We start from the raw sequence: 27,860 nt of genomic DNA, 5'->3' as shown, positions 1-27,860 counted from the left end.
TAGCGTTCCTAAGTTCAGCTAAAAGCTATGTTGAAATATGCATGTAGTATAGGAAAAAAATGACGGTTTTCCAAAAGGAAAGAGAAGGGAAGTTAGCTGCATCCAAACTGCATTCTGAAAAATAAATTAATGAAAAGCAGGAACTTGAAGATTAAGGATGGTGTTTTCCAAACCACTAAATTTGGACCAGCCAGCTCCTGTTGAACTCAGTGGAATTGTTATTATGGACTTTGCTGGGAGCAGTGTTAAGCCAATGTGGAGTGCTGTTGACAGTCTCACCTTAAGAAGTTTAATATATTGACTTCTGGTGAGTAAAGAAAAAAAAAAAAAAGCTTCATGGAAACCAAAAATCTTAGTCAATGTGAATGAATTGGTGGTGAGATGCAGACAATTCTTTTTGTTTCTAAGGCATACACAGTAGTGGCCTTAGAATATCTGCTTTGCATGCTACTAATATTTTTGAGGTCTGCGTAGTTTTAGGTAAAATCCCTTCCTTCTCAGAACCATAGCCAAACTTCAGCTTTTAGAAGGCTTTCATTCTGTCTCATTGCATCTGCTGACTGTGCCCCCGCCACATAATTAAAACAATGCATTTAGTTTCTGTGTGGGTTGCTGTGACAGAGTGGTTAAGGCAACTTGGTACACTTGTAGAGCCCCACTCTAGGACTGCGAGGGCTGCCACTCTCCCCCCTGTAATTGTGTATTTCTCAAATTTGGAAAAAGGGGGTGGGGAGTGTGCTCCACACCAGAATATTTCATATTGAATATACACATTATATTTTTCACTGTTGCCTTTGGTACCTGTATCTTCACATTGACAGATCTCCTGTCCCCATCCCACTCCACCCCATCCCCAGGGTAAACGTTGTAGCCCTTGTATTGGAAGAGTTCAGTGGAAAAGTGTATGTACACAATTGTCTGTAGACCATTTTAAGCCAAATTGTGGAAATGCATTTGGCAAAGCTTCTCTTAATAAATTAAAAGTAAGAACCCAAATACAAAATACTTCTATCGGAAGCAGCTTTGGCACAGAAAAGAAAACACATCACTATATAACATATTATTCAAATAAAAAACCTAGGCTGCCTTCTGGGTACTCTTAATTGTTGTCTTGGGACCTTTGGGGTTATTGAAAGCCAAATAAGGATACCATATGTCTACCAGGACCTTTTTCATGTGGAGTCCAAGCCCAATTTTTTAAAAACTTTTTGTTCTGTTTTTATAATTTTGCATGTTCAGTAGAATTTTGCTCCAAAATGGAATGGTGAATGTTTCCCAGTCAAATTGCCTAGCTGTTAGCCTATACCTTGATGAGGAAATGGAAGTGTCCTAATATTCTTTTTAGACAGTTTTAGGCAGACTTTAATCCCTCATTATTTCAGTAATAAATAATGTCCTCATTGTCCCTGCTTAAATTAAGGGGGTGGGGGGGAATTTCAAGGAAACAAAGGGCAGTTAGGTATCGGAATCCCACTCTCTTTCCATAAAGGTTTGGAAATAACTTCTGTTTTTGCAGCTGAAAATCTCCTTAAATGCTCATTGTGTAAACCCTTACTGGTAGCACACTGGTTGTTTTTGTGGGTTTGTACACGAATTACTATGCAGAATAGTGTCTATAGCATCATGTTCTCACATTCCAGAATAACAAATCTGTTTTTCTTACTTTTTTCCCAGCCTGTAGGAGAAATAGCTTAACTAGTTCAAGGTTTTTGTTTGTTTCAGTATGTGTAGGGGGGGTGGAGAAAAGGAGGGAGGGAATAAGAGAGACTCGATGTGAAAAACCTATTAAGAAGAAAGCTAAATTGAAAAGATTAAGGGTGAAATCCTGTCTGTATTGAAGTAAATGGCAAAATTCCCATCGATTTCAATGGGCCCAGGATTTTACCCTAGGTTTTGCAAGGCAATGAGGGCAGTAATTCAGCTGCCATCCTAGGAGAAGCTAATATCTTGGCTAGCAAATGAAGAGGCCTGGATTCCTTCCTCTCTTTTTTTTGAACCAATATAAATCAGTAATAAACCCATGGAAGGCAGTAATTACTGTATTTAGGGCATCCCCCCTATTAGATTCTTTCTATGGAAAATTATATATTTGTTATGGTTTTCCATGCATAGACTCTAATTACTAGGGAGTTGTCTTTAAATTCAGCCCCCTGTACCACTGCTGTGGGGAAAGCAACAGCAGGGCAGCAAGTAGTGCAGAAAGCAGTGATGGAGGGGGCAGGTAGCTGGTTTTGTCACCCCTTCCCCCAACCTGTCCCCATGCCGCTTGTCCTCCCCAGTGACTGTGCTCCCCAACATTTACTCCCCACCTACCCACCCCAGTGCCTGCCCTCCCCTTGCCTGCCATCTCCTATGTTGCTTACCCTATGTGGCCGCTCTGGCCTGGGGCACAGAGCATACAGTAGCTTTTGCCCTTGGAAGGCAGCAGTGGTGGCAGTAGCTCCACCCCCAGTCTCCCCACCATGTGATCTCTTCCTCTGCACTGTGCAATCTCCATTGGAGCCAAAGCTGCTGCAGCTGCCTTCCCTGGGTCATATTTGAATCCAAGACACGGTTTCTTTTCCCCCCCAAGACACGGTTTCTTTTCCCCTATGTTGAATATGGGAAAAACCCCTCATCTTGGATTCCAGTAAATATGGTAACACAGATGATGCCAGAGAAGGGTTGAGGGCTGGGGCAAAATTCTTCCCTTCACTCCGCCGGGGTAGATCATTGTTGCCCATTGTGTTTGTTTCATAATAGAAGTTCTGCAAGTGAAATGAGTGTGGTCTGTATGCTGTAGAGAATGAAGGGTTAGAAATAGGACTCAGTATTCAACTTTTCTCTTTGAAATCAGCTAATTGACTGTAGAACAACTTTTGGTTTAATTCACGTAATATACTGGGAACACTGTTAACATTTAAAAAAAAAACAAAGCACTTGTTTGTTCATTAGGGATTATATATTTCATCAATTTCAGCTAAGTAACTTGACTCTGCTGGCAGTTACAATAGGAGCTACACTCCTTCCAAGCCCTTGATGGAAGACTGGCAGAGGCATCAAAGGCAACCGAACAGAACTGTATCTTTAAAAACTAGGTAGATGTCACTTTTGCAAGATAAGGTAGCTCTGATTTCTGGGGTTGCAGTGTGCTGAGCTGTTTCCCAGTGGAATGGGAAGGATCAAATAGTAACTAGTTTGTGCATATCCAGTTAGGGAGTGATAGTTTTGTAATTTTGGAAACTTCCTCAAAAGTCAAAAGCCAAAGCAAATAGTTTCCTAATGTTACACTGTGGAGGAATTTGTATAGTTTGTAAATTGTAAATCATTATTAAATCTTCCATCTTTTTCCTCTGATGTTTTTGAAGGGGTGCTAGAAGGTCTTTCGTGCTCAGACATTTGTGAATAGTCACAGGTCACTTTGCTAGTTTATCAGCTTGGGTGTCATATACACATCTGATGTAGGTCTAAATGTATGCCAATGAAATGTGCAGAAGAAAGAAATAAAGCAGGAAAGACGTTTGTATGTTTTAGCTGATGAAACTCAAAACACAAAGGCTAGGGACAGAAATTACATATGAACCAGTTTAAGTGATCAAAAACTGGTTTAAACCTGTAACAGAATAGGAGCTCAGTGCACATAAACCAGTTTCAAAATGGCTGAAACTGGATTAAGATAAACCTGAGTGAATGGAGTATCAGACTAACTGATTTAGGTCAAACTAGTTTATGAAATCGCTGTCCCAGACCCCTTCCTGGTTTAAGTTCAATCAGTTCCCTAGCATCCCAGCATTTTGCAGTGCTGAGCTGGGCTGGGCTGTCTGTGCCAGAGAGCAGGGCTGGCCTCGCCTCTCTGTTCCCTTAGCTGAAGCAGTGAGGTCTGGCTTGGTCTCACTGCCTGACTCACTGCCCCCCTCCTGGCAAACATCGGCTTGGGTCTGGGGCCAGGGAGTGGGGCATTAAATTTCCCTTCCCCTGAGTACAGAGCTGCCCTGCCCTGTTAAACTTATTGCTGGCTGTGACTGTGGAATACAAATCCCAGAGGCACTTGGAAGCAGGAAGAGGAAGTGATGAGCAACCCTTCAGAGTCCTGCTGCTGTGATTGTTGACAGCAAATCCCAGAGACCTCGGGGGCAGTAGGAAGAGGAAGCAAACACACAGTCCATGCTGGCTGTTTGTCAGAGCCATGCTGTAGCACCTTCTGGCTTGAGCCACTGCAGACATATGGCTGCATTCCCCGAATCACAAGTGAATGTCTGTTCATTTGCTTATTGGTTCAATCATTGCAGCTTATACTAACCTGCAAAGACTGAACTGACTCAGCCTCCAGCTTTTTTAACTGTCTGTACTTAGCCAAAGGGCCTGATACCAGTCTCACAACAGAATAAATCATCAGGCACAGAATTCTTGACTAGTCTGATCCATGTTTGAAGAAGGGCAGGTGTTTTGCAGATGTGACAGATTCTCTGGGGAGTCAGTAGTCACCAGACCATAACTTTAGAACGTCACTTCAGTGGTTACTAGTTTAAATTTACAGCCTTTAAAAATATTCATAGGCATATTGTAAACCTTCCTATTTTGCTGCCCACACCAGATAGGATTATCCTTTGGTTAACATACATTTTTTCACTGCTTTTGTGCTGTGGCCCAGAGTGGGCACTTCAGGCTGTAGAATGTGATGTTCCTGTATGGACTCAGGAGAGGCATTTGCACTGTAATGAGTATGTAGAGCTATTTTCACTGCTGCAATTTACTTCTGTGTGTAGCCGTTTTGTTACAATTGGGGAGTCGGATGGGGAGAGTGAACCAATAGATTCCACAAAACTAACTGCGCAAATACTTTTAAAACAAACTTTGTTGAGCAAATATTATGGGAATGGAACAGAAACTGGGAACAAAAGTGAATTACATCAGTTTTGCAATAAAGCTTTCATGTCTCTACATGAATTTTACTGTACAAGCAAAAAGTCTCTGGTTTGTTTTTTTTCCTGGAGACATCTTTGGCAAAGACCAGTATATTACAGATAACACTTTTACATTCTGTACTGTAACTTACATTCCAGCTAATTTCACGTTTTGTTTAAAAATGAGGCCTTTATTTACTATGCATCAAACTGATGTGAAGCAGGGTTTTTTTCTGATAACTTTCTCTCCAGGAAATAGTCTATGGCTTCCATGTTCTATTTGGACCCCCAGGTTTTGGTTAGAGTTAGTTCAGTCTGGAACACGAAACCATAGACTCTCCAAACCAAAGGGAGTTTCAGTTCCATACTTAAGAGTTTGGGTCTGTTTGCACTGTGGTTTTAAACGAGCACACCAGATCCAAACAGTTATACATTTTGAGTAAATATGAATTTGTATGCAGCTATGCATACCATGGTATGAGACTCTTTGCTTTTGATGCATGTCCTTTTTTTAAAAAAAGAAAAAAAAGTCAGCCTATTTTTAAAACAATTTCATAATTTAAATATAATCATTTTAAGTCCAGAACAGAAACAGAAGTTGAAAAGTACATCTTACTGAATTTTACCCAGTACCTGATGCACCAATTTATTTCACAAGTTCAGATTTGCAAATTGCTTGGTAATAAGGTATTCATTTTAATTGGATATTTTGCTGAGTAGAGAGTCTTTTGAAGTTTAATTCTTCAAGGGCAAAATGAACATTGCAAATCAGAGATCTATGGTTTGGACTAGAATAAAGAATTTTCTCCAAAGCTAGAATATTTTATAACTTGCAAATTTCAGTAAATTATAGAATGGGTTCAGACTTGTTCTCTTGCTTCTCTACAGAACTGACATCTGGCACAAAATGCTTTGAGATTCCATATTGCTGAACAGGGATAACTGCACAAGCAATAAATTTTGCTTGTTACAGCAAGTGCACAGCACCAAGTGTCAAAGCTGATGTGTTTCCGCCAAGACTTTCAAAGATAAATTGTGTTGCCAAGTTTGAAAGTTATCCAGATGCTGCTAAACCACCCAGTGGCTTTATAGCTGTGCTACTATAAACTAATCATAGTTCACCCCACTGAAGGAAAAAAGGGATTTTCAGTCAGTTTGCCTGATTTACTGAATTGCACACGGTTAATTTAAGCCAAATAAAGAGTGTGATCAAATCCCATTGAAGTGAATGGGAGTCTTTCCACTGACTTCAATGGACTTTCAGTCAGGCCGGAAATAAATAGTAAATGACGCAGAACTTACTTACATTTTAAGATATTTTTCAGACATTTCTTTTAAAGCCAAACCCTATTGGTGGTTTGAGAAAACTCTCGCTAGCTTGTTAAACTCAGCCAAGCACGTAGTTAACTTGTCCGTTGTCAACATCTGCACCTATCCAAATTTCTGTCAGAAGGACTAGTACATGTGTCTTGTCAGTTGCAACATTTGTTCCCTTTATTTTGCATTTGCCAGATACAATGTAATACAATGATTTGTTCTGTTTACTTGGTTTAAAAGTCCTACCACATTGAAATCCCATATGTAAAGCAGCAAGCACTGCTTAACTGAGCTTGGCATGCATTTTTGTTATAGGGCTCATTGAAACCTAGGTCAGGAAGTCTTAATACATTCCTGACAGACAGAATGCCTCTAGGGAACTCTAATGGGAAATGGATCTTCTCATCTCTGAGATGTACTAAGTTAGTGGTTAAATTATGATGACTGGAGAACTTCCTAAAATGAGCCAGTTGTGTTGAAACCTGTCCTGGCTGTCTCTGTAGAAAAATGAGAGACTTAAAGGTTTGATCCACCTTTTGAAATCAAAGCGATATTTATGTTGACTTATGTGAGTACGGTGTTGGGTCCTGCGTGAAGATAACAATAAAATATCTCTATACCTAGTTCAGGGTAGCATCAGTAGTTTCAGTGCTGCTGTGGTGCTTTTACACTGATTTTACCATTTATGTGGCAAACGTCATCTGTCTCCAGGATTGTCAATCGGGTAACTCTGAGAAATGCAAATTAATTCTTTTTCAATCAAAAAGGAGGTACAGCTGCATTTATGCAGATATATAAATGTTGTCATCCTTTCTGGGTCTCCATACGAGTCTTGGTAGAATTTACACTTAGAGAGATTACTAAAAACTTTTAGAAAAGCATGTGTGAATATAGTAGCTTGTGGTACAATGCTTAAAAGTTCTGTTCGTCAGGAAGAGCAATCTAAAAGTGTTCAGAAAAGCATGTAACATCCCTTAATGGTAAAAAGCAAACTGTACAATTAACAAAATCCCATAGATTAAAGTATTTTGATAGTTTGATTTGTTGCAAAATCTCGTTTCTTCAAATTCTGAAGCATTTTGAATTGGCTTTGAACAATCAGCAGCTGACGTTACTGGAAACCAGTCCTCATATATATTTAGATATTGTTAGTTTCTTTCATTTTATTGTAAAATATCACTAGTACTGGAAGTGCCAGAAGAAATTAAATAAGAGATGCATTTTCTGCAATCAAAAGGCATGAGCTTGTGTCTGTTATCATATGGTTATTTTCCCATATGCTAGCAAGTAGATTGTAAAACACCACACCCCTCGCCTGTCATTACAGACCAGCTGAGATGCATAAAGTTGCAGTATGAACCACTTGAAGGTCTATTAGAAACAGACCTCAATACACACTTGCACAAAAATACTTGACTTCAGGAATCAATCAATCTCTTGTTCTCTCTCTCTTCTTTTCCCGCTGCCCCCAGTGTTGTCTGGGTTAGTGGCATACAATAAACAGCTACAGTTGGAGCAGGATCATAGCAGAGACTAACTGTGCAAATTAATTTCTTTCTGAGGCTTAAGTATAGTAACTATATTAGCAAAGAAAACCATGGCCACCACGATTCTTCACTGATTTATTTTGTATAGCCATTTCATGTCTCCTTAGCAATTTGCTGTTGCGCTGTTATTGTATAGGTGCATAAACTTCTGCCAGCAAGTTTTGATTTAATTGCTGTGTGCTGAAGCTTAGCACATGCACCTTCTGTTGCTCTTTTGTGTGCACTAGATGCATGATTTCACATTGTAAACTAAAGAATTTTTAGGAAACATCATTTTACACATTCTGGTCATGAGAGTAGGGAAAGAAAGAGTAAAGTAGGCTTTGTGGTATACTAGGCTCACTCATTTGTAACCTCATTAAAAGACTGAACTGGGATGTTCTCTTTAAAATTTGTATATAGGTGCTTTGAAACAAAAGCAAATAAATATAACCACAATTGAATCATGCTTATACACTGGTAAGTAATGGGAATGACTTACTGTTTGAATCAACTAGCAATAAAATGGTTAGTAGATTAGGGTTTCATTCCTCCAGTTCCAGAAAGAAGGGATGTCTTCAGCCACTGAACAAGGCTCAGGGACTGATATTAACCATCACTCTGCACTTCTGTTGGCCTTGATTATGCAAATAGCATTGCCATTAAACTTCGAGCAATAGTTCATGTACTGCTGTAAACAGTAGAACCTGTTTGATCTCCTTTCCATTATACAGACTTTCCTCAAAGGATGGCAGTTCTGAAAGCAGCATCAGCCTTCCCCTTCAGAGCAGGCATCAGCCTTGACCCTTAATTTGAGGTGTAGATTGTCTCGAAGGTCAGTGTTGTGGCCACTATTATAGATATAGCCTGAAAAAAAATATTTCTTCATTAATTTTTTTCTTTGTTACAGTAGCGCAAATTAAATTGCAAGTCATAGTATCTTAAGGCCACAAAGTACCATTATGATCATCTCATCTCTAACCTCCTGAATAGAACAAACCTCGTCCAGTAAATTCCATATTTTTTAGAAATCTACCTATTCTTTAAATCAAGACAGCAAGTCACAGAGAATTTACCATGTCTCCATGTAAGTAGTGCTAACTTTGCTTCTAAAAGTTCGTCTTATTTCCAGACTAAAGAGCTAGTTTTAGCTCTCTGCTGTTGGATCTCATTATAGTGCCCATTTCTTTTATTAGTTAAGAGCCGGCTACTATACAAAACCTCTTTTTCATGTATGTACTGGTAGACTATGACTAAGGAAACTTTCAGCCTTCTCTTGGATAAACTGTGACTCCAGTCTTCGCAACCCTAGAAGTTCAAAACTCCTGAGTTCAAGCCTCAGAAATACTGGTTGAAAAATAATTAAAAGGGTTATTTTTTGGCTACTTTTTTATTTATTTTAAATGTCTCCCTTCCCCATCCCCAGTATGGGGGAGATGCTGTTAGTATTGCCTGTTTTCCAAAACTCATCCTGCTCCAAGAGCTCTCTCATGTTGTTGGTTCCATACCTAGCTGTTCTGCCCTCCCAACCTCCAAATCCATCCTATTACCCCGCAGCAATTCTGCCTTGCCACAGTTCCGTGAAATTCTTCAACTGTTGCTGAGCGGTGTTGCAGATAGAAGTGAAGAGAGGGATGGCAAGAAAATGGAGGTGCTTTTGGGGGCTGGATATTTGCTGTTCCCACTCGCCTTCTCTGGGAACTGTCCTGGGTTGGCTTAAGGCAGGGGTTTTCAACCTTTTTTGTACCCCCAGTACCCAGTCAACAAGCAGGTGGTCCCCCGGCAGCCAGTTGAACATGAGGGAGGTCCCCTGGTGGCCGGTTTACAATGGGAGTTGGCGGGGGTCCCCCACACAGCATGCAGCAGCAAAACCAGAAGTGCTGGTGGTGTGCAGTGGCGCAACTGGAAGTTTAGTGATGCAAAGTGCTGGCGGCCCTGCCCCCACTTCTCTGTGCCACTGCAGTGTACCCCCTCGGGCATACCCCTGGTTGACACTCCCTGGCTTAAGGGATATGGAGAAAGAAAGCTCTGCCCCACTCTGAACTCTAATTGGCTGTCGTACCATTGGACGTGAGCTAGTGGGGCAGGCACCCAAAGAGGTATCCTCCTATCAGGTTTGCCTGATATTTGCTAGAGACTTAGAGCTTCTCATTTCATGAGACAGGCTCCAGTTCTGATCAAAATCGCATCACTCACAAGAGAACAGAAGACCAGGACTAGAAGTCTACACTACACAGTTTTGTTGGTATACCTATAAATTGTACCCCCAGCTGACTTAGCTAAGCCAGCAAAACCCCTGGGGTAGACACCGATATGCCAACACAAGAGTGCTTTTGTTGGCATGAATTACGTCATTAGCGGTGTTGGGGTAACTATAACAGCATAAAAACTTCTCTCAGCATATGCTGCAACTACACTAGCTCTGCTTTACAGAGATATGCTTTTAGCCTAGACAAGCCCACAGTCTTCTAACAGTGGTCTCATAAAAGATATCTACAGGAGTATCCCATGTGCCTACTTTGATATTTCACAGCTTATGCACCCAAGCAGTGTGTTTTCTGTTTAACTAAAGCATTGCACTGGGGGCTTGCATTCAGTTGGTTATTCACTATTATCTTCATGTCCTTTTCAGCGTTAATAATTTTGGGGGTATGATCTTCCAAGTTCAAAGTGTGACCCATATTCTCTGTTCCTCGATGCATGACTTTACCTTTGGCTGTATTAAAATGAGTTCATCTCGCCAAACTATCCAGATCAGTCCATGTAGCCAAACTGTCCTCCTCCAGCAGTCATGTTATGTTTTTCTCCAGATGATTATTGAAGGTGTTGAATGTCATTGTCCCAAAAACAGATATTTCTAAGGGACCCAACTAACACCACCTCTAACAGGATGATGACTCGCCCTTTTCTTTTTTGTCCTGGGTTGCTCTGTTAACCATAAAACTATTGGGTGTGGCTCATCACCCCATCAACATTTTGCATTTAAAAGTAACCATACAACTTCTGCATTTCATTTAAAAGTAACGATACAAGTTTACTTTTGTGTGGTGCGTTAAAAACGGGGAAAAAAAACTATTATCCACAAACTGTACAGGGTCAAGTTCAAACTGTGGTATTACCCCAATCCATACTAACGTGAAACCAAAATTTAAGCATTGATCCAATTTCCACTGAAGTCATTGGAAAGACTGCTGGCGATTTCCATGGGTGTTGTTTTGGGCCCTTTGTTTGTGAAATAAACCAAGCATATTTGTCCTGGGAGGGGAAAAAAAGGAGGAAGAATCATAGAATCACAGTATCAGTGAGTTGGAAAGGACCTAAACACATCATCGAGTCCGACCCCCTGCCAATGTAAAGAAATTCTACTAGCTGGTACTTGAAAACAAACAGGGAGTCGGACTGTAAGGCTTCGTTAACTACTGTAAGAACAGTCGTATCTTTCCCTTGAGAAGAGACCCTCCTGGTCCTGTATAACTATCTCCCACATTTTGCTTGAAGGCACAAAGGCAGCTTAAAATTAGATCTAGCTGAAAATATTACTCTCACACAAGCAAATATAAATAAGAAAGCATCTGGGAAGGTTTTCCTTTAATACGTATTCTTTTCTCCACTGTGGTGGGTTGGTTTTTGGAGTTGGTTTCTTGCAATTACAAATCCTGTCTAAGTAGTTTTTAAGAGCTGTCATTGTTTTTCCATATTATGTTTGAACGTCTGAATTAATCTTAGCGGTTACAGTACTCCAAACCACACTGTTTGAAAGTAGACATAAAGCAATCACGTTAGGATATTTTTTGTGATGTTTTAAATTATAGGATTTGAATTTGTGCAAAGATACTGGTTTTGTTCTGCTGTAGCAGTGTTTTCGTTACCTAAATGCTGTTGTCTTTACAGTCCTACTAAAATGAAACTTATTTATTTAGGTGGCATTTGTATTTGTAACCACTTTTCTCAAGGGAGAACATCTGCTGTAGTCTGATCAGTATTTGTACTCTTGGTATTTTTTTTTTTCCTACTCTTTCTTTTGTTTCTGAAACTTCCGAGATCAAATTATAGCAATTTTGTTTCTGGTAACATGGGGTTTTTTTTCCCACTGAAAGTCTTAGGCTGAAATTCAGTATGAAAAAATACAGTGCAGAAATACAGAAACTTGCCCTATCCCTAGGACAGCTGCTAGATACTTAAAAAACCATTGGTTGTACATAAGTAACCACTTAAATAAATTGTACTGTCTTCACAGCCCTCCTTTCTAACCTGAAATCCCAAGACTGCCTTTACAGCACAGCATCATGTGCCTCTCCCTTCATCAAGGATCACATTGTTCTCCTTGTCAGATCTTTCACTGTACTTCCTTTATAACATTAATGCTAATATTTTGATCACCTTACTGGCAGAAGCTTGGAACAGCGCATTCCTGGTTTCTACAGGAAAGTACTGCCAGCCTTGATGGGTTATATTTTCATGTGAGCTGCTCCAGGAAGACCAGCTTTCAGGTTGTTTGAAAACAGCCCATATTTAGGGTCAGTCTGTATTTGGCTCGCATGCAGGTGCAAAGAGTTGAAGGTGTGAGGATGCCGTAGGAAGAGGAGCTTTGAGTATGAGTGTGGGCCAGTGTCCTTATGCTCCCCTGCCTATGAGTACAGCTCCATTCATGCACTTAAATAGATCGCACATCCTCAAAGGTAAGAGGAATAGAGGTGTATGGTATGGAGAGGACTCCTTTCTTTTGCACTGACATGCACACACAGGCCAGTTTTGGGAGGCCCAGTAATGGAGGAACAGGGACATAAGCACTGCCCCATACACATCAGATCTATGATCCCTCTTTGTGCTGTCCCTGGAGCAGCAAAGTTTCTGACTCCCTCATTCCCCGAAAAGTGCCTAAATTTTCACAGCCCAACACTTGGTTTGAGCCAGCTACTGCAGTGTCTTGTCAAAGCAGGGTAGCAGTGCAAATGTTACTGCAGTATGGGCGTTATAACACTGTTCTGACAAGATTTCCCTGCCCACTCCCAGGACAGAGCCTAAAAATATATTGATTCCTGGGATGGGGGGGGTTCGGTTTGGTTGTTTTTTTTTTAAGGTGTCAGAAAACACGGGCCTTCCCTTTCTCAGCGTAGACAGGCAATGTACACTCATTTGTCCTTTTCTAAGTACAGGTGGTTGAAGAGGAACTTTGTTTTCACTGTTGCTTATTCATTTTCATAACAGGGAAAAAAGTCTTGTTACATGGGACTTTAAAACTATACAGAACAGCAGGAAATGGATCAAATCACCCTTTGAAAGGGGCAAAAGAGACGGTCTTTTGCCTTTCTCTCTGGAGATAGCAGTTCCCAATCATACAGTGTCGAGAAATACATTGTCATGTCATAGCTCACTAACCAGATAAGCTGTATGACTGGATACTGTGATTAAGCATTGGTCTTTGCTGCTTGTTTGTACTGGTAATGTGATACTACCTGCTCTTTCCACTTCACAACAACACATTGGGAGTATGTACTGTGGGGTGGGCCTTTGCAATGAAAGAAAAAACAAATTGGGCGTTCCTCCTATCTTTTCTTATTTTATTTTATTTTTTTAACCCATTCACTGGTGTGGTGGATGCATCCTGTTCCCTGACTATCTTGTTCTACTGCACCCCTGTTGTTCTTTTTAGCAATATGAGCTCTTCCCTCTCTATTGCTCTATCCCTGATTTCACTGGGGGCACTTAAAAAAAAAAAAAAAAAAAAAAAAAAAAAAAAAAAAAAAATTGAAAGCTGTCATTTGTACCTGTCTCCAACTGAGCTGTACTTCCTTGGGAACTTATCCAACCCCATAATGCCAGCTAATGTTACTTCTTCCTTTTAAATGTTGTACAGCCAGTAGCAAACAATGCATGCACTCATTTCAGCTATGGGAACTCCTCCCCCATCTTAAAAGTGAAGTGCGGCGAGCAGAGGTCAGGCCACAGGCTGAGAGCATCTGTGTGGCCTTGTATAGTCCTAATGTGAAACAGAACTTCAAAAGTGTTTTTTGCTTTATCCTTTCCACAAGACTTAGATTTGGGTATGTGGGTGTGTGGATTTGGCTCCTTGTTTTCAGTTGCTTGCTGCTTTCTAAATAATTTTCCTTTTCTATAGGGATCCACTAAAGATCATTTTTTTCCCCCCACTTATCAGTGGTTTGGAGTGGTATGAAGATGAGGGATTATTCTTGCCATGCTGTTCTAAAGCAACTGCCTTATACGCTGGATCAAAAGCCTATTAAAAGTTGTTTCATTGACCTCAGTGGGCTGTGGGTCAGGCCCTGTGTGTGAAACTTTGGCGCCATTGGAGTCTCTGGGAATTTTGCCACTGAGTTGACTGGAGCCAGGATTTCACCCAATGCATGTTGCTCAAATACAGCCAGAAACTAAAATCTGTACAATATTTTGTCTTCTGGGTGGAGCAGGCTTTGGACCAATATGCATATAAACCTAAAAAAAAAAAAACCCTATTCTTATTTTTTTCTCTTTTTCTTTTTTTTTAAATGATGGCTCTGGTTTTTAAAGGAGGCTCTCAGTCTGGCCTCCTTTTTGACACCAAGCACAGATATTTGCACCCATAAAAAATGAAATAAACATGGCTAGCTGGTTTTGTGGGCCTTGCCTTAATTCATTACAAAACGTGTACCAAACAAACTTTAAAAAACAGTTTAAAATTGTGGTTTCCAGTATGGGCTTAGTATTGTGGATTTGAGGAAGCAGTGTGTGTGTGCATGCATGTGTGCCTGGATATATAAGTGCACACAGTATTATAAATAGATATATGGTGGCTTATTCCACACACACTCGTGTTACTCAGCATAAAATGTTTCCTTTTCACTGGTATTTTTTTTCTTCTTTTCTGTTCTTTTTCCCACAGCTCAATTAAAGACTTAGTTGCAATTTGCTAGGACACACAGTGCTTTTAATTTGTACTGTCCTTCACCAGCAGCTCTGTGTCTGGAACAGTAGCCTTGGAAAGATACTGTTCTTGCATAGAATACCAAAATGAACCAGAAGCCAAATTCTTCATGGGGTATGGGAAAAAAGATATTTATAAACATAGTGGCTGGTTAGGAAGGCCGAATATGCTCTTCAGCCCACCCCCCTGCAATAAAAGCTGGGAACAAAGAAAAATAAATTGAATCATCTAGGTCAAGTAAAATGAGACACTGGATGATGCACAAAGTAAAGGAAATGACCTGTGTGCGCCTGAAATCACCTTGTTGGGTTATTATTTTGGCATGTCGGTGCTGAATATAGACACGCACAGCATACAAAATCTAGACTTAAAGATTGTTTTCACAGCAACCCCAAGGGTTTTTTAAAGCCCTGAGAAAAGATGGACAGCAGCGCTTGCATTGCTGTAATTGGGAAATTTTAAATTGTGTGTGTGTGCTTCTCACTTCAATCAGGGCAGCAGCCAGTTATACTACTGGGAGTGAGTTTTAAAATGTGAATTTTCATGTCTGAAGTGATCTCTCTCTCTCTCTCTCTCTCTCTCTCAGGTCAGTTAGCATTATAGACATCAACCTCTTAATTGGATGTCTGCTTTCTGCATCCCTGCATACCACTGGCTATGGTAGCTTTAGAAAATATATTCACAAAATGATTTGGTCTCACTGCAGTTTTTCATGTGCCCTTACAGCTAGCAGTAATTGGGAACCTTGCTGACATTCTTCCATAGGTCATGGGCCAAGAGGGCCCTGGAGACTGGAGTTAGGCTTGCACCCTTCAGGTGAAGGCTGAGGCACTCTGGTGCAATGAAGGGAAACTTGCATTTTCCTGGTTCTGTGGATGGGTAGATGAAGGAATTCAGCGTCCAAGGTAGTCAGCTCTGTGCCTTTCATCAGCACTAGAACTCCATGGATTTTATATTTCAAGGAAGATGGATAGGGTTATACAGTATAATTGTCTTTTTCTGACTGTTTCAATTGCTGCTTGTTTAGGGTGCTGCTGATTCCAGCTATGAAATGCAAATTTAGCTCACAGCACATAGGTCTCCTGCCTGAGAGTTAAATATCCGCTATACTACACCTGGCACTTCTGATCATTTCAATGATCTCCATGCACATTTGCCTACAGGAACCAGATTTGTTCAGTGTTTGCTTTGGCCTCCACTTCTTATTAAATTTTATTGACAGTCACATTTTGTGCATATTGTATTTACAGAGTAACTTTAATTGCCTGCCTAAAGACGCAGGTAATGTGGGTACTTATAAAAGTACAGTGTGTGCTGGGGGAAAAAAAACTCATAGGGAAACGGAATCGTTTCCTGTTGTATAGCCCTGTCGCTGTTGAGTAAGTCGAAGGCACTTTGGCTAAGTAGCCTCATTATCTTTATTTGATGGGTGTGGGGACTGAATCTCAGCCAAGTGAAGTAGCTTGCATGTGATCTGAGGTGGCCTGTGCAGTACAGAGAACAGACCTTGGACACCCTGACTTCCAATCCTGATATAAATCCAACAGATCCAGAGGTGGATCCAGGGGAGTGCACTGGTGCAGATGCACCCTCCTTTGATCCCTGCTCCGCCCAAACTTTAAAACCAGTTGCCTAGGAGGTGCAGCAGCATTTCCGTTTAGGCAACAGGGAGGGAATCACTTGACTTTGTGGCTCATGATCATCTTTCCAATGCCAGCTAATCTCTTTCCATTCCCCAGGTGTTTAATAGTCTTATTGTTTCACTATTTGAGCTATCCTTTCTTTTGCAGTTTTACTCTGTTAGCCATTCCAGTACCTCTCTTCTGTTTCACAGCTCTGCAGACTGTCTAGCTGTAGCTAAACAGCTTATCTCAGGTGTATTACTATTAACTCTGATTTAGAAATGACTGACAGTTAAGTACTGGAAGCACCGTCAAGATGCTCAAGAAAGCTAGATTTTATACTGTGAATCTGAACAACAGACATTTGACTATAATGATTACAGGACTAATGACACAGGGGGTTTTTGGGGGGGGGGGTTTGGTTTTTTTGGGGGGGGTTGGGTTTTTTTTACTATTTTGACTTTTATTTGCCTAGTTTGTTGAGTTTTTTAAATCTTTATGTATTACCTAGCAGATTAATATACATTCCAATAGTTATTTTTGAGCTTTCTCTAATCTTAAACTGTATAATATGGAGCAAGCCCCCTAGCATATTAGTAACACTTCTTCTCTTTAAGTGGAGAAAAATGTGTCGTGTTATATGTGATGATGTACCACACTTTATGCACCCCCCTCTTCAAAGTCCTGGATCTCCGCATGAGCAGATTCCAGTTGCCTCCTAACAAGATACCTCTATCTCTAAAACATTCAGAGCTGATCATAATTCTGTCCTGTTAACATTTTCACATAAAAGGGGAGTCTGTTTTTGTAGAGATTAGCCCATGCCACAAAGTTCAGATCTAGATCTGAACTTCTCTACTGTTTGAGGAAAGTTCTGACCCAGCAAACAAACCTCTGGTTTTGAACTTCTGGTTTGTTTGCTGTCCTTTATGAATACAGTATACTGCAAGCATTTAGGATAAGTGCAAGTTTACAAGTGGGTTGTGTAGGTACTTAACGGTATAGCAAAAGAGATCAATAGTGTTGGTAACCCTTAACATTGCTTAACGTCAATATTGCATGTTAAAAAAAATACAAATGGGATCAAAAACTCTCCCATTCAGAGAAAAAGAGCACAGCTATGCATTTTCTTAGGGATTAACTTGTTTCATTAACCTGCATGCATCATGGGAACTAATTACATAAGTCTCTCTCACTCATTAGGGGCACTTACACTGCATTGTCTGTGCCATTGTAGTTCACAAGTCGACTTTTTGTGGGCAAGGAGGAATTATAACCCAGATGATGTGGATTAGAACTCTGTACTAATTATTTTTCAAAACTTTTTTTTAATAGTTTGCAACTTTTCTTCCTTCTTGGTCCAAGACTAACATTTTAGAATGGGGTTGAAATGATAGTATTATTTTCAGATGATCAGAGGATCATTTTTCTTAGCATGCTGAGATTAATAGCACTATTCATAAAATGTTGCAAAACCATTTCTTCCTTAAAATCCATTTCATTTGGGGAATTATTCAACACTGTCTTTTTAACTTAGTAACTCGGTGTGTGGCCTTGGGAGCCATTTGTGTGCACGTGTGTGTATTTGTTTACCTTACATTTAAAAAAACCTGCATCTGAGCCTCAGCTGGTATAAACTAACATAGAGTTTAAAGGGCTTCAGGAGAACTCGATGCACTTGTATGTAACTATGGATCTCTCCCTGTATCCTTTTGTGCAACCAGAAGTCAGGAAGAAACCACTACAAGACAACCCTAAATTCTGGCCATCGCTTATGGACATTGACAAAGCCCCTGAAAAAGTACCGACCCACTCCTTATTTTCTCCTTTTCTTATGCAGGGAGCTAAACATATACACTTTTTGCTTGCTGCACTGTTGTATGGTCCTGTACTGCCTTCCCCAGCTCCCCACCCAGAGGCTGATGGACTTGTTTCAACACATTGTTCGTGACCATTTTCACTGAGACTTGTCAAAAATGCTGGGAAAGAAGCGGGTGCGGCAGTGCCGGCAGGAATGCGGTCCTTGGGCCCCGGCTTCTACATTAGGCCCTGACTAATAGGTGTTGAATAAGTGTGAAGCCCATCCAAAACACAACTGCTGGAAGGGAAAAGGAGCTTTTGTTTTCTTTATCTTGAGGTTGTTAGAGGGATCTCTGCCCCTTCCCAGTTTCCTTGTTTCTGGCCTAGCCTCAGCAACTTGGATTAGGTAGTTTGTTGTTTTTGCAGGATTTAGCCACAAGAGGGAAATGAGAAAAAGATATTTATCAGCATCATTGCTTCCCAAAGAACTCTCTACAGCACTGATCAAACCAAACTATATGTTGTTTTGTGCATTCTGCAACACACTCCTGAGAGTAACTAGCAGCAAATAAAGAGATGTATTTTACTGCAGATTCAGGTTAACCGTTCTTGGTTTGTTGGGAACTGGAAAATTTTCCTTGTAACTGTTAAGGGGGGGGAAGTCTCCCTACCCTCCCTTGCAAATTAAGTATAGATATGCAGAAACTGATAGGCTAGGTCTTCCTATTTGTCAGCCAGGATTGGTAAAGCTCCGAAAAAAGGACTTTTATTTGATAGACATATAGCAAATAGCTTGGTAAAATTATAGACTGAGATTTCGAATGGATTTTACCAGTTCTTGTGGAACTCCTTCTAGCTAAAACCTATGAAAACAAATAATGCATTTCATAGAATGTTAATGCAAATAAATAGAAATCTTCAAAAGATATCAACCTACTCAGTAGCATCTGCTGTTTCTGTGGCTGATTTAAATAGTGGCACTCCACCTTTTGACCCCCGAGTTAACTGAGTGGCATTGAGCCATCCTGCATGCCTGGATTGGGCTTCATGTGCCCAAATTGGGCCCCATGTACCAGGATTGAACCTTGAGGCACTACACTGTGTTTTCTCACCCTTGCACACTGGGATCAGGCCTTGGTGACACCCCACCCCCTACTTAGCCTTGCACATCCAATCTAATACACAGGGCCATACAACCTGGCCCACGGGGCTCCACACATGGTCTGGAAATTTGGCGCGTGGGCTGGAGTGCCACTACTCTACCACCAAGTTTTTGGACTTGTAGGTAGTTCGTGGCTACTTTGGTCAGTGCACAAAAGCAGGATTTAAAGAGGGAGTCTTGTTGTTTGGCACACTCTGAAGATCAGTGTAGGTGAATCACATTTCTTCAATTTTGAGGCTAATCTAAACTTTATTTGCATCTGATAATTTGCATTTGATTCTTAGTATTAGATTGGCTCCCTATGGTCATTTCTACTAGCTCAGACTGTGACTGTTTATGAATGTGTTTTCTTTGTCTAATTGAAATATTTCTAACAGCTTAAGCAAATCCCTTTACTGCTACTCTGTCCTCCTGACAGTGACAAATGGTTTTGACAGTAGTCTCCCATTAATGACAGATTCTCCAGTGCAGCTCAGTACATGGCAGTATTTCCATCTTTCTGCTTTTGTCATTTGACCATAATGTGGCAAGAGAGGCTTCTTTTATGACTGCTGTTGATAAATCACCTTATGCTTGAGCCAAAAGGAAATGTTTAATCGTGTAAAAGTTTGAGACTCTAATATTTGAAATCATAGTTGAAGCATCTCTACTAACCTTAGGGTTTTTTTCCCAACAGTTGAATAAATAATAGATTTTGACGCAAATTTGACAAGGGTCATAGATTTCTTTTGATCCTCCTGCACTGTGTTGACATAAATTAAAATACTTTGGCTGAAAGACAGATCGGAGTTCAGCAGCATGCAGCTTAGACTGTTTAATTGAAGTCCCCATTAAGTGCCCACCTTTGCCAGCACTTGACACACAGTGATCTCATGTATTGCAGTATATTTCTTATATTAGAATAAGAATAAATAAAAACTGTGGAATTAAAGTTATAGTAAATATAGACAGATGTTCTGGAATCTATTATCACGGTACTATGGTGTCCATTGCACTGGGAAATAACAAGTTCAATAAATGCTTTTACCAGCTGACAACTTTCTTTTTAGGTCTGCATTATTAAGTTATCTTCTCTCCTGCATGGGGCCTTGTCACCTGACACATTTATACTAGCATAAAAAAGAAGCAATTTACATAATACAATTTACACCAGCATAGGTGTCATGTCCACTTCTGTCCTGGGTTAGCCAAGGCAAATAAAGAGTTAGGTGCTTCTAATGGGGTGGTGCTTTAATAGTGTCTGCTGTGGTGGCTACCCAAGGATAGTTGGTCATCTGTCTGCTTCAGAAACCAGTGTTTTCTCTCTGTTGATATCTCACAGACTTTGGTTTTTTCCTTCACTTTTGTCAAAATAATAATGTCATTTATTTTTCTTCACACACACAGAAAGCTATTCTGTCACTGTCCCCTTGAGATTAGGGGTCTGCTTTTCTTTGCAGTTACAGACGGTACAAAGTAAAGATCCGGTTCTCCCACTGAAGACTCTTCTTTTACACCATTGGTATCTGAACTCAGAACCAGCCCTTGATCATGGCTCACACTGAATTGCTCCAGTATTTGAATGTATTGTTCTGTGTGCTTCACTTTCACTTGTAGCATAGCAGAGATGATATTTTAATGTTAGCTATTTAAAAATAAGCTGGAGAACAATTGGATGAAGGCACGGGGTTTTTTCCCTCCTTTTATGTAATACTGTGTTGAGCAGTTAAATGCACTACGTTATAGCATTAACAAAGCATGTCATGTACAAGTACTTGAAGTCCCATTCCTTTGTTGTGATGAAACATACTGGTGCTAATTTTTGACAGTTCCTCTAGTTTTTCTAAAAGGGTACAATGCAATGTTAGGCAAGTACTAATTTTTCCATCACGCCACCATAAACCTACATAACAGGAGCATTCCCCTCTGTGAAGGTTTTGCTTCTCCGCTGAGAATGCAGACTTAGGCATCATTAACTACATATGTGTGCCAAAACAAAATATGTCAGGACAATTCCCATATACGTCAGGTATCCAGATGCTACTGCAGCTACAGCTGTCTGAACCCTGCAGGGTCCTGTTAGCTCTGGGCTGTCTAACTGAATCCTGCCATTTCAATTGGCAAGAGCTGGCACCAAAGCAACCCTTCCTGACTCACTTGGATATATGCGTTTGAGGACTTCAAGCTTCTCACTTCCTCCAGAGTTCATGTATGCCTTCTGCCCTTACCAGATACCCAGGCATCTCATGGTCCACACCTCTGAGTGAGGCCGCACCGCACCCTTTGTCTTGTCTAAATCAAGCAGCCTCCTAGTAACCTAAGAGGAGCCTCGGTCTGAAAGTTTCTTTTGAGGAGAGGACTTTCTTCCATTTCCACAGAGCTTAGAATAGTATGTTTGCTACGCTGGCTACAAGCTGCCAGCCACATGGAAAGGAAACAAAGAAGATTTAAGATCTTTAAGGGTATCCTGTCTTGCAGGATATAATTGTCAGAAAATGCATAAGAGTTCCTAGCCAATGCACTAAGTGTTATCAGAGTTGAGCAGAATCTGAAGCTGGCAGCAACAAGGCTGAATTATGGTCACAAAGCCTCCTTTTAAGAAACAGGAAAAAAATTGATGGTTCTGAAGTCTTTTAGCTGCACCTGTTATCCTGCTTTGGTACCATATAGTAACTACAGAGATAGTGTTATAGGTTTCCATGCCTCAGTAAATTAATAGAGAACATGTTCTCTTGAAAATACAATGCAAATTACCTTTTTTTTCTTTTTTAAATCATCCATCATAAAAATATAATCTGGGATCTGAAAATCATCCTGGATTTTTTTTCTTTACTTTATATCAGCACCAGTCATAGATTGTCTAGATCTAATTATGTCCTTTGGTTCCCCAGGTGAAACACTATTAGTTTACCTTGTGATATTGTGCAGGTGTAAGTATGAACATAATTTAGGCTGTAGATTTATTTTTTTCTAAGGATAATGGATGAGGGAGGCTGTACGTGATATGATAATTTGCAGGTATGTTAGTTTAAGGGAGAAGATGCCTTATTTTCTCCCTTTGATATTTTAACGTAGTGGTCCCTGAGCTACAAGAAAAATCCATAGTGTCCATTTTAGTCACTTTGCAGAACAGGGCTCCAATTTAACTGTTTGATGGTGACAACATGCGATGAAGTGAACTCAGGTTCACAAAAGCTTGTATTTTCTCTCTATATATATCTTATTGAGTTGGTCTATAAAGGTGCATATCTGTTTTGCCTTCTGTTAAATCCATGGCCACCCACCAGGATTTGATATATGTAGGTCACAAAATTCTGGAAGATACTTAAATCTAGATCCCAAAATCCTGAGCCCTTGTTTTAGACAGACAAGATTCTTTGGGTAAATGATATCTTTTATTAGACCAACTTAAATAGCTGGAAAAATTGTTCTTTGCAAGCTTTTGGGTACAAATCCCCTTATTCTGCAGAATGACTGTCCCTCTGCCTAAAGAAGAGTTTTTGTACCTGAAAGCTTACAAAGAACAATTTTTCCAACTATTAATTGGTCTAATAAAAGATACCACATTTACCCAAAGAACTGTCTGCCCATGTCCTTAAACCAACACAGCTACAACCAACACCCGAGTCCTTGCTTTAGCCTTACCCCATCACAAAGATGCAGATGATGGAGAAATATTCCCAATATTAGTTTGTAGCAGTCTCAACTCTTGAGGAACGTTCCACTGAACTATTCCAGGAGATGGACAAAATATTGATTGTGTTGTTGCTTTTTCTTAAAGACCACACACAGTGCTTTCCTGATGATCTAATATTTGTAGAGTTGGACACACACTCTGTATTGGTTTATCTTTTGTTTCATGGAGCTTTCTTTCTCTCACCAGTATGCCAAGGAACAAGTAACAAGCTGACACAGCTGGGGAATATGGAGGACCATTTCATCAGCCTGCAGAGGATGTATAACAACTGTGAGATAGTGCTTGGCAATCTGGAAATAACATATGTGGACCGCAATTATGATCTCTCATTTCTGAAGGTTAGTGTACTTAATCATATTACTCCAATCCAGAACACAAACAAAAAAAACACATGCCTATGAGATTGGCACAACTTCCTGAAATGTTTAACTTGGTTGGGATATTTTTGCACAATGCAAAGTTACTTGCTTATGGAATTTCACTGTGCTTTGAAGGTGAGATATGTATGAAGTGATGTGCAAAGTTAAGCACTTTTTGAGCACACCGCTGCTGTCAGTTAGAGACATCAGAGACTGGATATCTGAAATACCTGCATGCTGTAGGAGAAACCATATAGGTAAATAGCAATTTTGAGCTCCAAACTGTTCTGTAAGGCACTTTGAGGAATGATTTTGTAGTGCCTAATGAGCTGAGTTTCTGCCAGTCACCCACTGCTTAACAATAATGCTTTTTAAATTGAAAGTTGTATTGCACCTCTCTTTCCCTTGCCTCTATACTCTCATGGGGGAAGGTACAGCTCTGCATTGTGTCCTAAATTGTAGCAACCTTGAGCTTCAGTAAATCCATGGATGAAGTAAATTGAAAAATTAATGAAACTTCACTGGGGATAGCCTGCCTTCAGATTTTAAAGTGTAGGGCTTGAGAATTCCAGCTCATTTATTGACTTCCTGATATTACGGGGCGAGAAACGGAGACATGTAAAGCTTTATATTTCTTATGTCCATCAGCACTTCGGGCTCCTATATGTATGCTAGGAGCCTGCTCTGATGCGCTGGAAATCAATTAATCAAGTCTGATGGAGCACAGAAATTAATGCACTCCAGCAGACTCTAGTGTCATGTTTATCAGCGTCCCCCCGGGCTGAAAAATGGTGGTGTGGCACTATGAACTAAAGCTCGTTCAATGAATCTTAGTTCAAAGTGCCTCACCTCCATTTTTCAGCGGGGGGACACTGATGCATGTGATGCTCAAGCACTTCTAATTAGCATGGCTCACTAATTAAAGCACTCCCATACCTCCTGAAGCACATGTAAAAATGCTCTTAAGTGCTTTTTGCCTGCATTGAGTAAGCAAGCAATTGCATTGTCCATCCAGTATGATTTGTGAGCAACTTTCCAGGTAGTCCTTAGCAGTAGCTCAGGAACAACTGTCTTGTGCTACATTTGTGTCCATGAACAATCATAGTGACATCTGAATCTAAGAGAAAAAGGGCTATATACTAGTATATCTGTATACTAGATATACCAGGGATAAAAAAAGCACTCTGTCCTAGTACAGTCTGTCTGAGCTAACAAAGAAAGGAGGTAGTGTGGCTGGGAGCAGAGCTCACATCTCCTAACTAATAGTCTGCTGCTTCAGCAACTAGATCATCCTTCCTGCCTTTGAAATCATTTGCCATGAAGGTATAGTTCGTCTGGTGCCAGCTGCCAGTTTAGAATACAAGTGGAATCCAGGAGTAAACTTCAAGAGATTCACTTTCTTGTACCTAAATTTCTTTATAACAAAAAGTGTTTAAAAAGATTTTATAAAGATTATAATTATGAAGAGTAGAATGATGCTGAGTTCTGTTGACTAGATACCTTTTTTTGTAGCCAGAAATTATTTCTTCCTCCATTTTCATCATCTTTTTTCTATGAGGGCTACATTTCTGCTTATCTTAACAAGATGGACTGTACCATGGGGTTTTTTGGCTTTGTGTTCATATCACCACGGCACTATTATACATACGTGCACTGGAAAAAGAACATTCATTGTAAGGAATTTTTCACAGCAGTACATTTTCATTTTAACAAAGTCCAGTTACCACTGTTACTGTGGGCCATCAGGAGAAATTTGGCGCTATATTTGTTGTGCTGAAATTCTTTTTGTAACAAACTTTGTAAGAAGATTCCACTGAATTTTTGAGTGCAGAGAGATAATGAAGTAATAGCTTTTATGCACACATGCATACACACGTGTGTGCACACATGTTTTGTATATTTATGTATACACATTGAGAGTGTGTATATGTGTATACACACACACACACACACACACACACACACACACACACACTAAATAGGGCTGTCGATCGCCATTAATGTGCCCAATAATGTGTTAATTGGTTCTTGCATTCATTTTTTTAATGTGTTAATCACTCATGGGGGTTTGGGGCCTGCACCTGGGCTCCACTCCGCTGTCGTCACTGCCACCTCTGGGCCACCTGGCGGGGCAGTATTGGTAGTGCAGAGGACTGCAGGGCAGCCTGGGCATGGGCTCTGGGCTGCTGCAGGAGGGAGGGGGCACACAGACACACACAAGCATCCCCAGCACACATGTGCCGAGAAACAAAGCTTAGCTGCGTATAGAGCAGTGCACAGCTGGTAAGTCTGTGGAAAGAAAGGGGCAGTGGGGGGCAGGTCAGGGCCCCCATGGGGGGGAGGGAGTGGGCCAGGGGATGGAGTGGGTTGTGGAATAGAGCTGTGGGAGGCTCGTTGGTATGGGTAAGGCTCCCTGCTGCTGCACCTGTCCCCAGGGAAGGCATGGGGGCATGTGCCCCCTGCATTTGTGCATGGGGTGGAGGTGAACTGCCCACTGCAGACTGGAGCTCTGCACCCTGCTGCCTTTGTTCTCGGAGCCACACGTTAGCCGCACATCCCCTGCTGCCCAGCAGCAAAAGGCACAACAAAGCATCACGCAGCTCCTGGGGCAAAGGCGGCAGGGTGCAGAGCCCCAGCATGCAGCAGGCAACCTGCCTCTGTCCCATGCACAAATCCAGGGGGCACATGTCCCCCATGCCTCCCTGGGGGGAGCTCCAGCAGTGGGGAGCTGCACTACCTCTCCCCCCCCCACCACCACCACACACACACCCCTGGACGACCCACAGCTCTGTTGCATGACCCAACCCAACCCAGCCCCGGGGTTCAGCCCCTGCCCCATTCCCTCTCTCGCCATGGGGGCCTCAATCTCTACCCCCTGCCCCTTCCCTCTCTCTCCCTGCCTCTACCCCTCCACAGACTTAGTTGCTGGGTGCTGTTCTACACTCAGCTGTGCTGTGTTCATGTAGGGTTACCATATTTCCAGTTTCAAAAAAGAGGACACCTGTAGGGGTAATATGACTGTGTGGATTGGGGTGGGGGACAGTGATATGCCTGTGCCCTGCCCCTCACTCCCAAGCCACAGCCCCCCCAGCCCTGCTGCTTCCCTTCACTCCTGACCCACAGTACCCCACATCCTGCCAAGGTATGCAAGAGTCCCCCCTTCTGGGGCTCCAAATCCCACACACCTACCCACACCCCCCACACCCATACAAAGTACCTGCATAATTCTGTGCAACTTTGAGCTTTTCTGCGCATAATTAATAAATAATAAAGTTCTTTTTAAAGTGACAGTTTGAGATAAGATGGAAACCCTCATGTTTACAGAGATAAATCAAACACTTGACTGGATGAGCTAAAAATTTTCCCTAACATCAATTGTCATTCCATAACAACTTACTTTTGAGAGTATTAAAAAAGCAGCAACTTTTTCTGTAGGAGAGGGGTTACTGGACTTTTGATAGGCTTTACTGGGCTGAGATGTTGTAGCAATCCCTTGGACCTCAATCAGTGAATAGTATAATTTCATTCTAGGTCTATGTCTGTGTGGCACAGTTAACCTGGTTGGCCCGCGCCCAGATTAGGGTAGATCATAGAATCAAAGAGTCAGAAGGGACCTAGACAGATCATCGAGTCCGACCCCCTGCCGTGGGCAGAAAGGAGCACTGGGAGTGGGAGGGGTCATAAGACCCCAGCCAGGTGCCTATCCAGTCTCCTCTTGAAGATTTCCAGGGAAGGTGAGAGCCCACCTCTCTGGGAAGCCTGTTCCAGGCTCTGGCCACCCTTACAGTGAAGTAGTTCTTCTTAATATCCAACCTAAACCTATCCTCCCTTAGCTTGTGGCCATTGTTCCTGGTGACTCCAGGGGGGGGCCCTGGTGAACAGACTTTCCCTGAGTCCCTGCTAGTGGCCCCTGATAAGGTTGTAGGCAGCCACAAGATCCCCTCTCAGTCTCCTCTTGCGGAGACTGAAGAGATTCAGGTCCCTCGGCCTTTTCTCATAGGGCTGGCCACGGAGGCCCCAACCATACGAGTGGCCCTCCTCTGGACCCTCTCCAGGTTCCCCACATCCCTCTTGAAGTGTGGTGCCCGGAACTGGACACAGTACTCCAGCTGCGGCCTGACCAGCACCGCATAGAGGGGGAGCAAGACCTCTCTGGACCTGTTAGTGTTGCCCCTGTTGATGCAGGACAGGGTGCAGTTGGCTCTGCCTATTGCTTCATTGCATTGGTGACTCCTGTTCATCCTCGAGTCAATCATGACTCCAAGATCTCTCTCTGCCTCTGTGCTGCTGAGAGGGTCAGCCCCCAACCTTTAACCATAATGCTGGTTCCCTCTCCCCAGGTGCAGCACCCTGCACTTGTCCTTGTTGAACCGCATGCTGTTCAGATCCTCCCACTTCTCTAACCTATCCAGGTCTGCCTGGATGCAGTCCCTGCCTGCCAGTGTATTCACTTTACGCCATGGCTTGGTGTCATCAGCGAACTTGAACAAGGTGCTCTCCGCACCCTCGTCCAGGTCGCTGATGAAGATGTTGAACAGCATCGGCCCAAGGACCGAGCCCTGGGGCACTCCACTGCCCACACCCTCCCAGGTC

The 27,860-nt window shown here is 41.6% G+C and overlaps 1 protein-coding gene and 1 long non-coding RNA gene across 2 annotated transcripts in view; one reads left to right on the top strand and one right to left on the bottom strand.

Annotated features, from left to right (window-relative positions):
• EGFR (epidermal growth factor receptor) overlaps nucleotides 1-27,860 on the top strand; it is a 222,289-nt gene that overhangs the window by 128,510 nt on the left and 65,919 nt on the right. Inside the window, exon 2 of the mRNA XM_019539300.1 lies at nucleotides 23,095-23,246. Within this exon, the coding sequence (XP_019394845.1) occupies nucleotides 23,095-23,246 (152 nt within the window). The remainder of the gene's footprint in view (nucleotides 1-23,094; nucleotides 23,247-27,860) is intronic.
• Nucleotides 1-27,860, bottom strand: part of LOC109312935 — a 54,788-nt gene that overhangs the window by 23,730 nt on the left and 3,198 nt on the right. Inside the window, exon 2 of the long non-coding RNA XR_002101935.1 lies at nucleotides 8,229-8,593. This is a non-coding gene — a long non-coding RNA (uncharacterized LOC109312935). The remainder of the gene's footprint in view (nucleotides 1-8,228; nucleotides 8,594-27,860) is intronic.

The sequence above is a fragment of the Crocodylus porosus genome, unplaced genomic scaffold (genome assembly GCF_001723895.1).
Source record: "Crocodylus porosus isolate Cpor-Errol unplaced genomic scaffold, CroPor_comp1, whole genome shotgun sequence".
NCBI lineage: Eukaryota > Metazoa > Chordata > Crocodylia > Crocodylidae > Crocodylus > Crocodylus porosus.
This window is presented reverse-complemented; position numbering and strand designations above follow the sequence as displayed.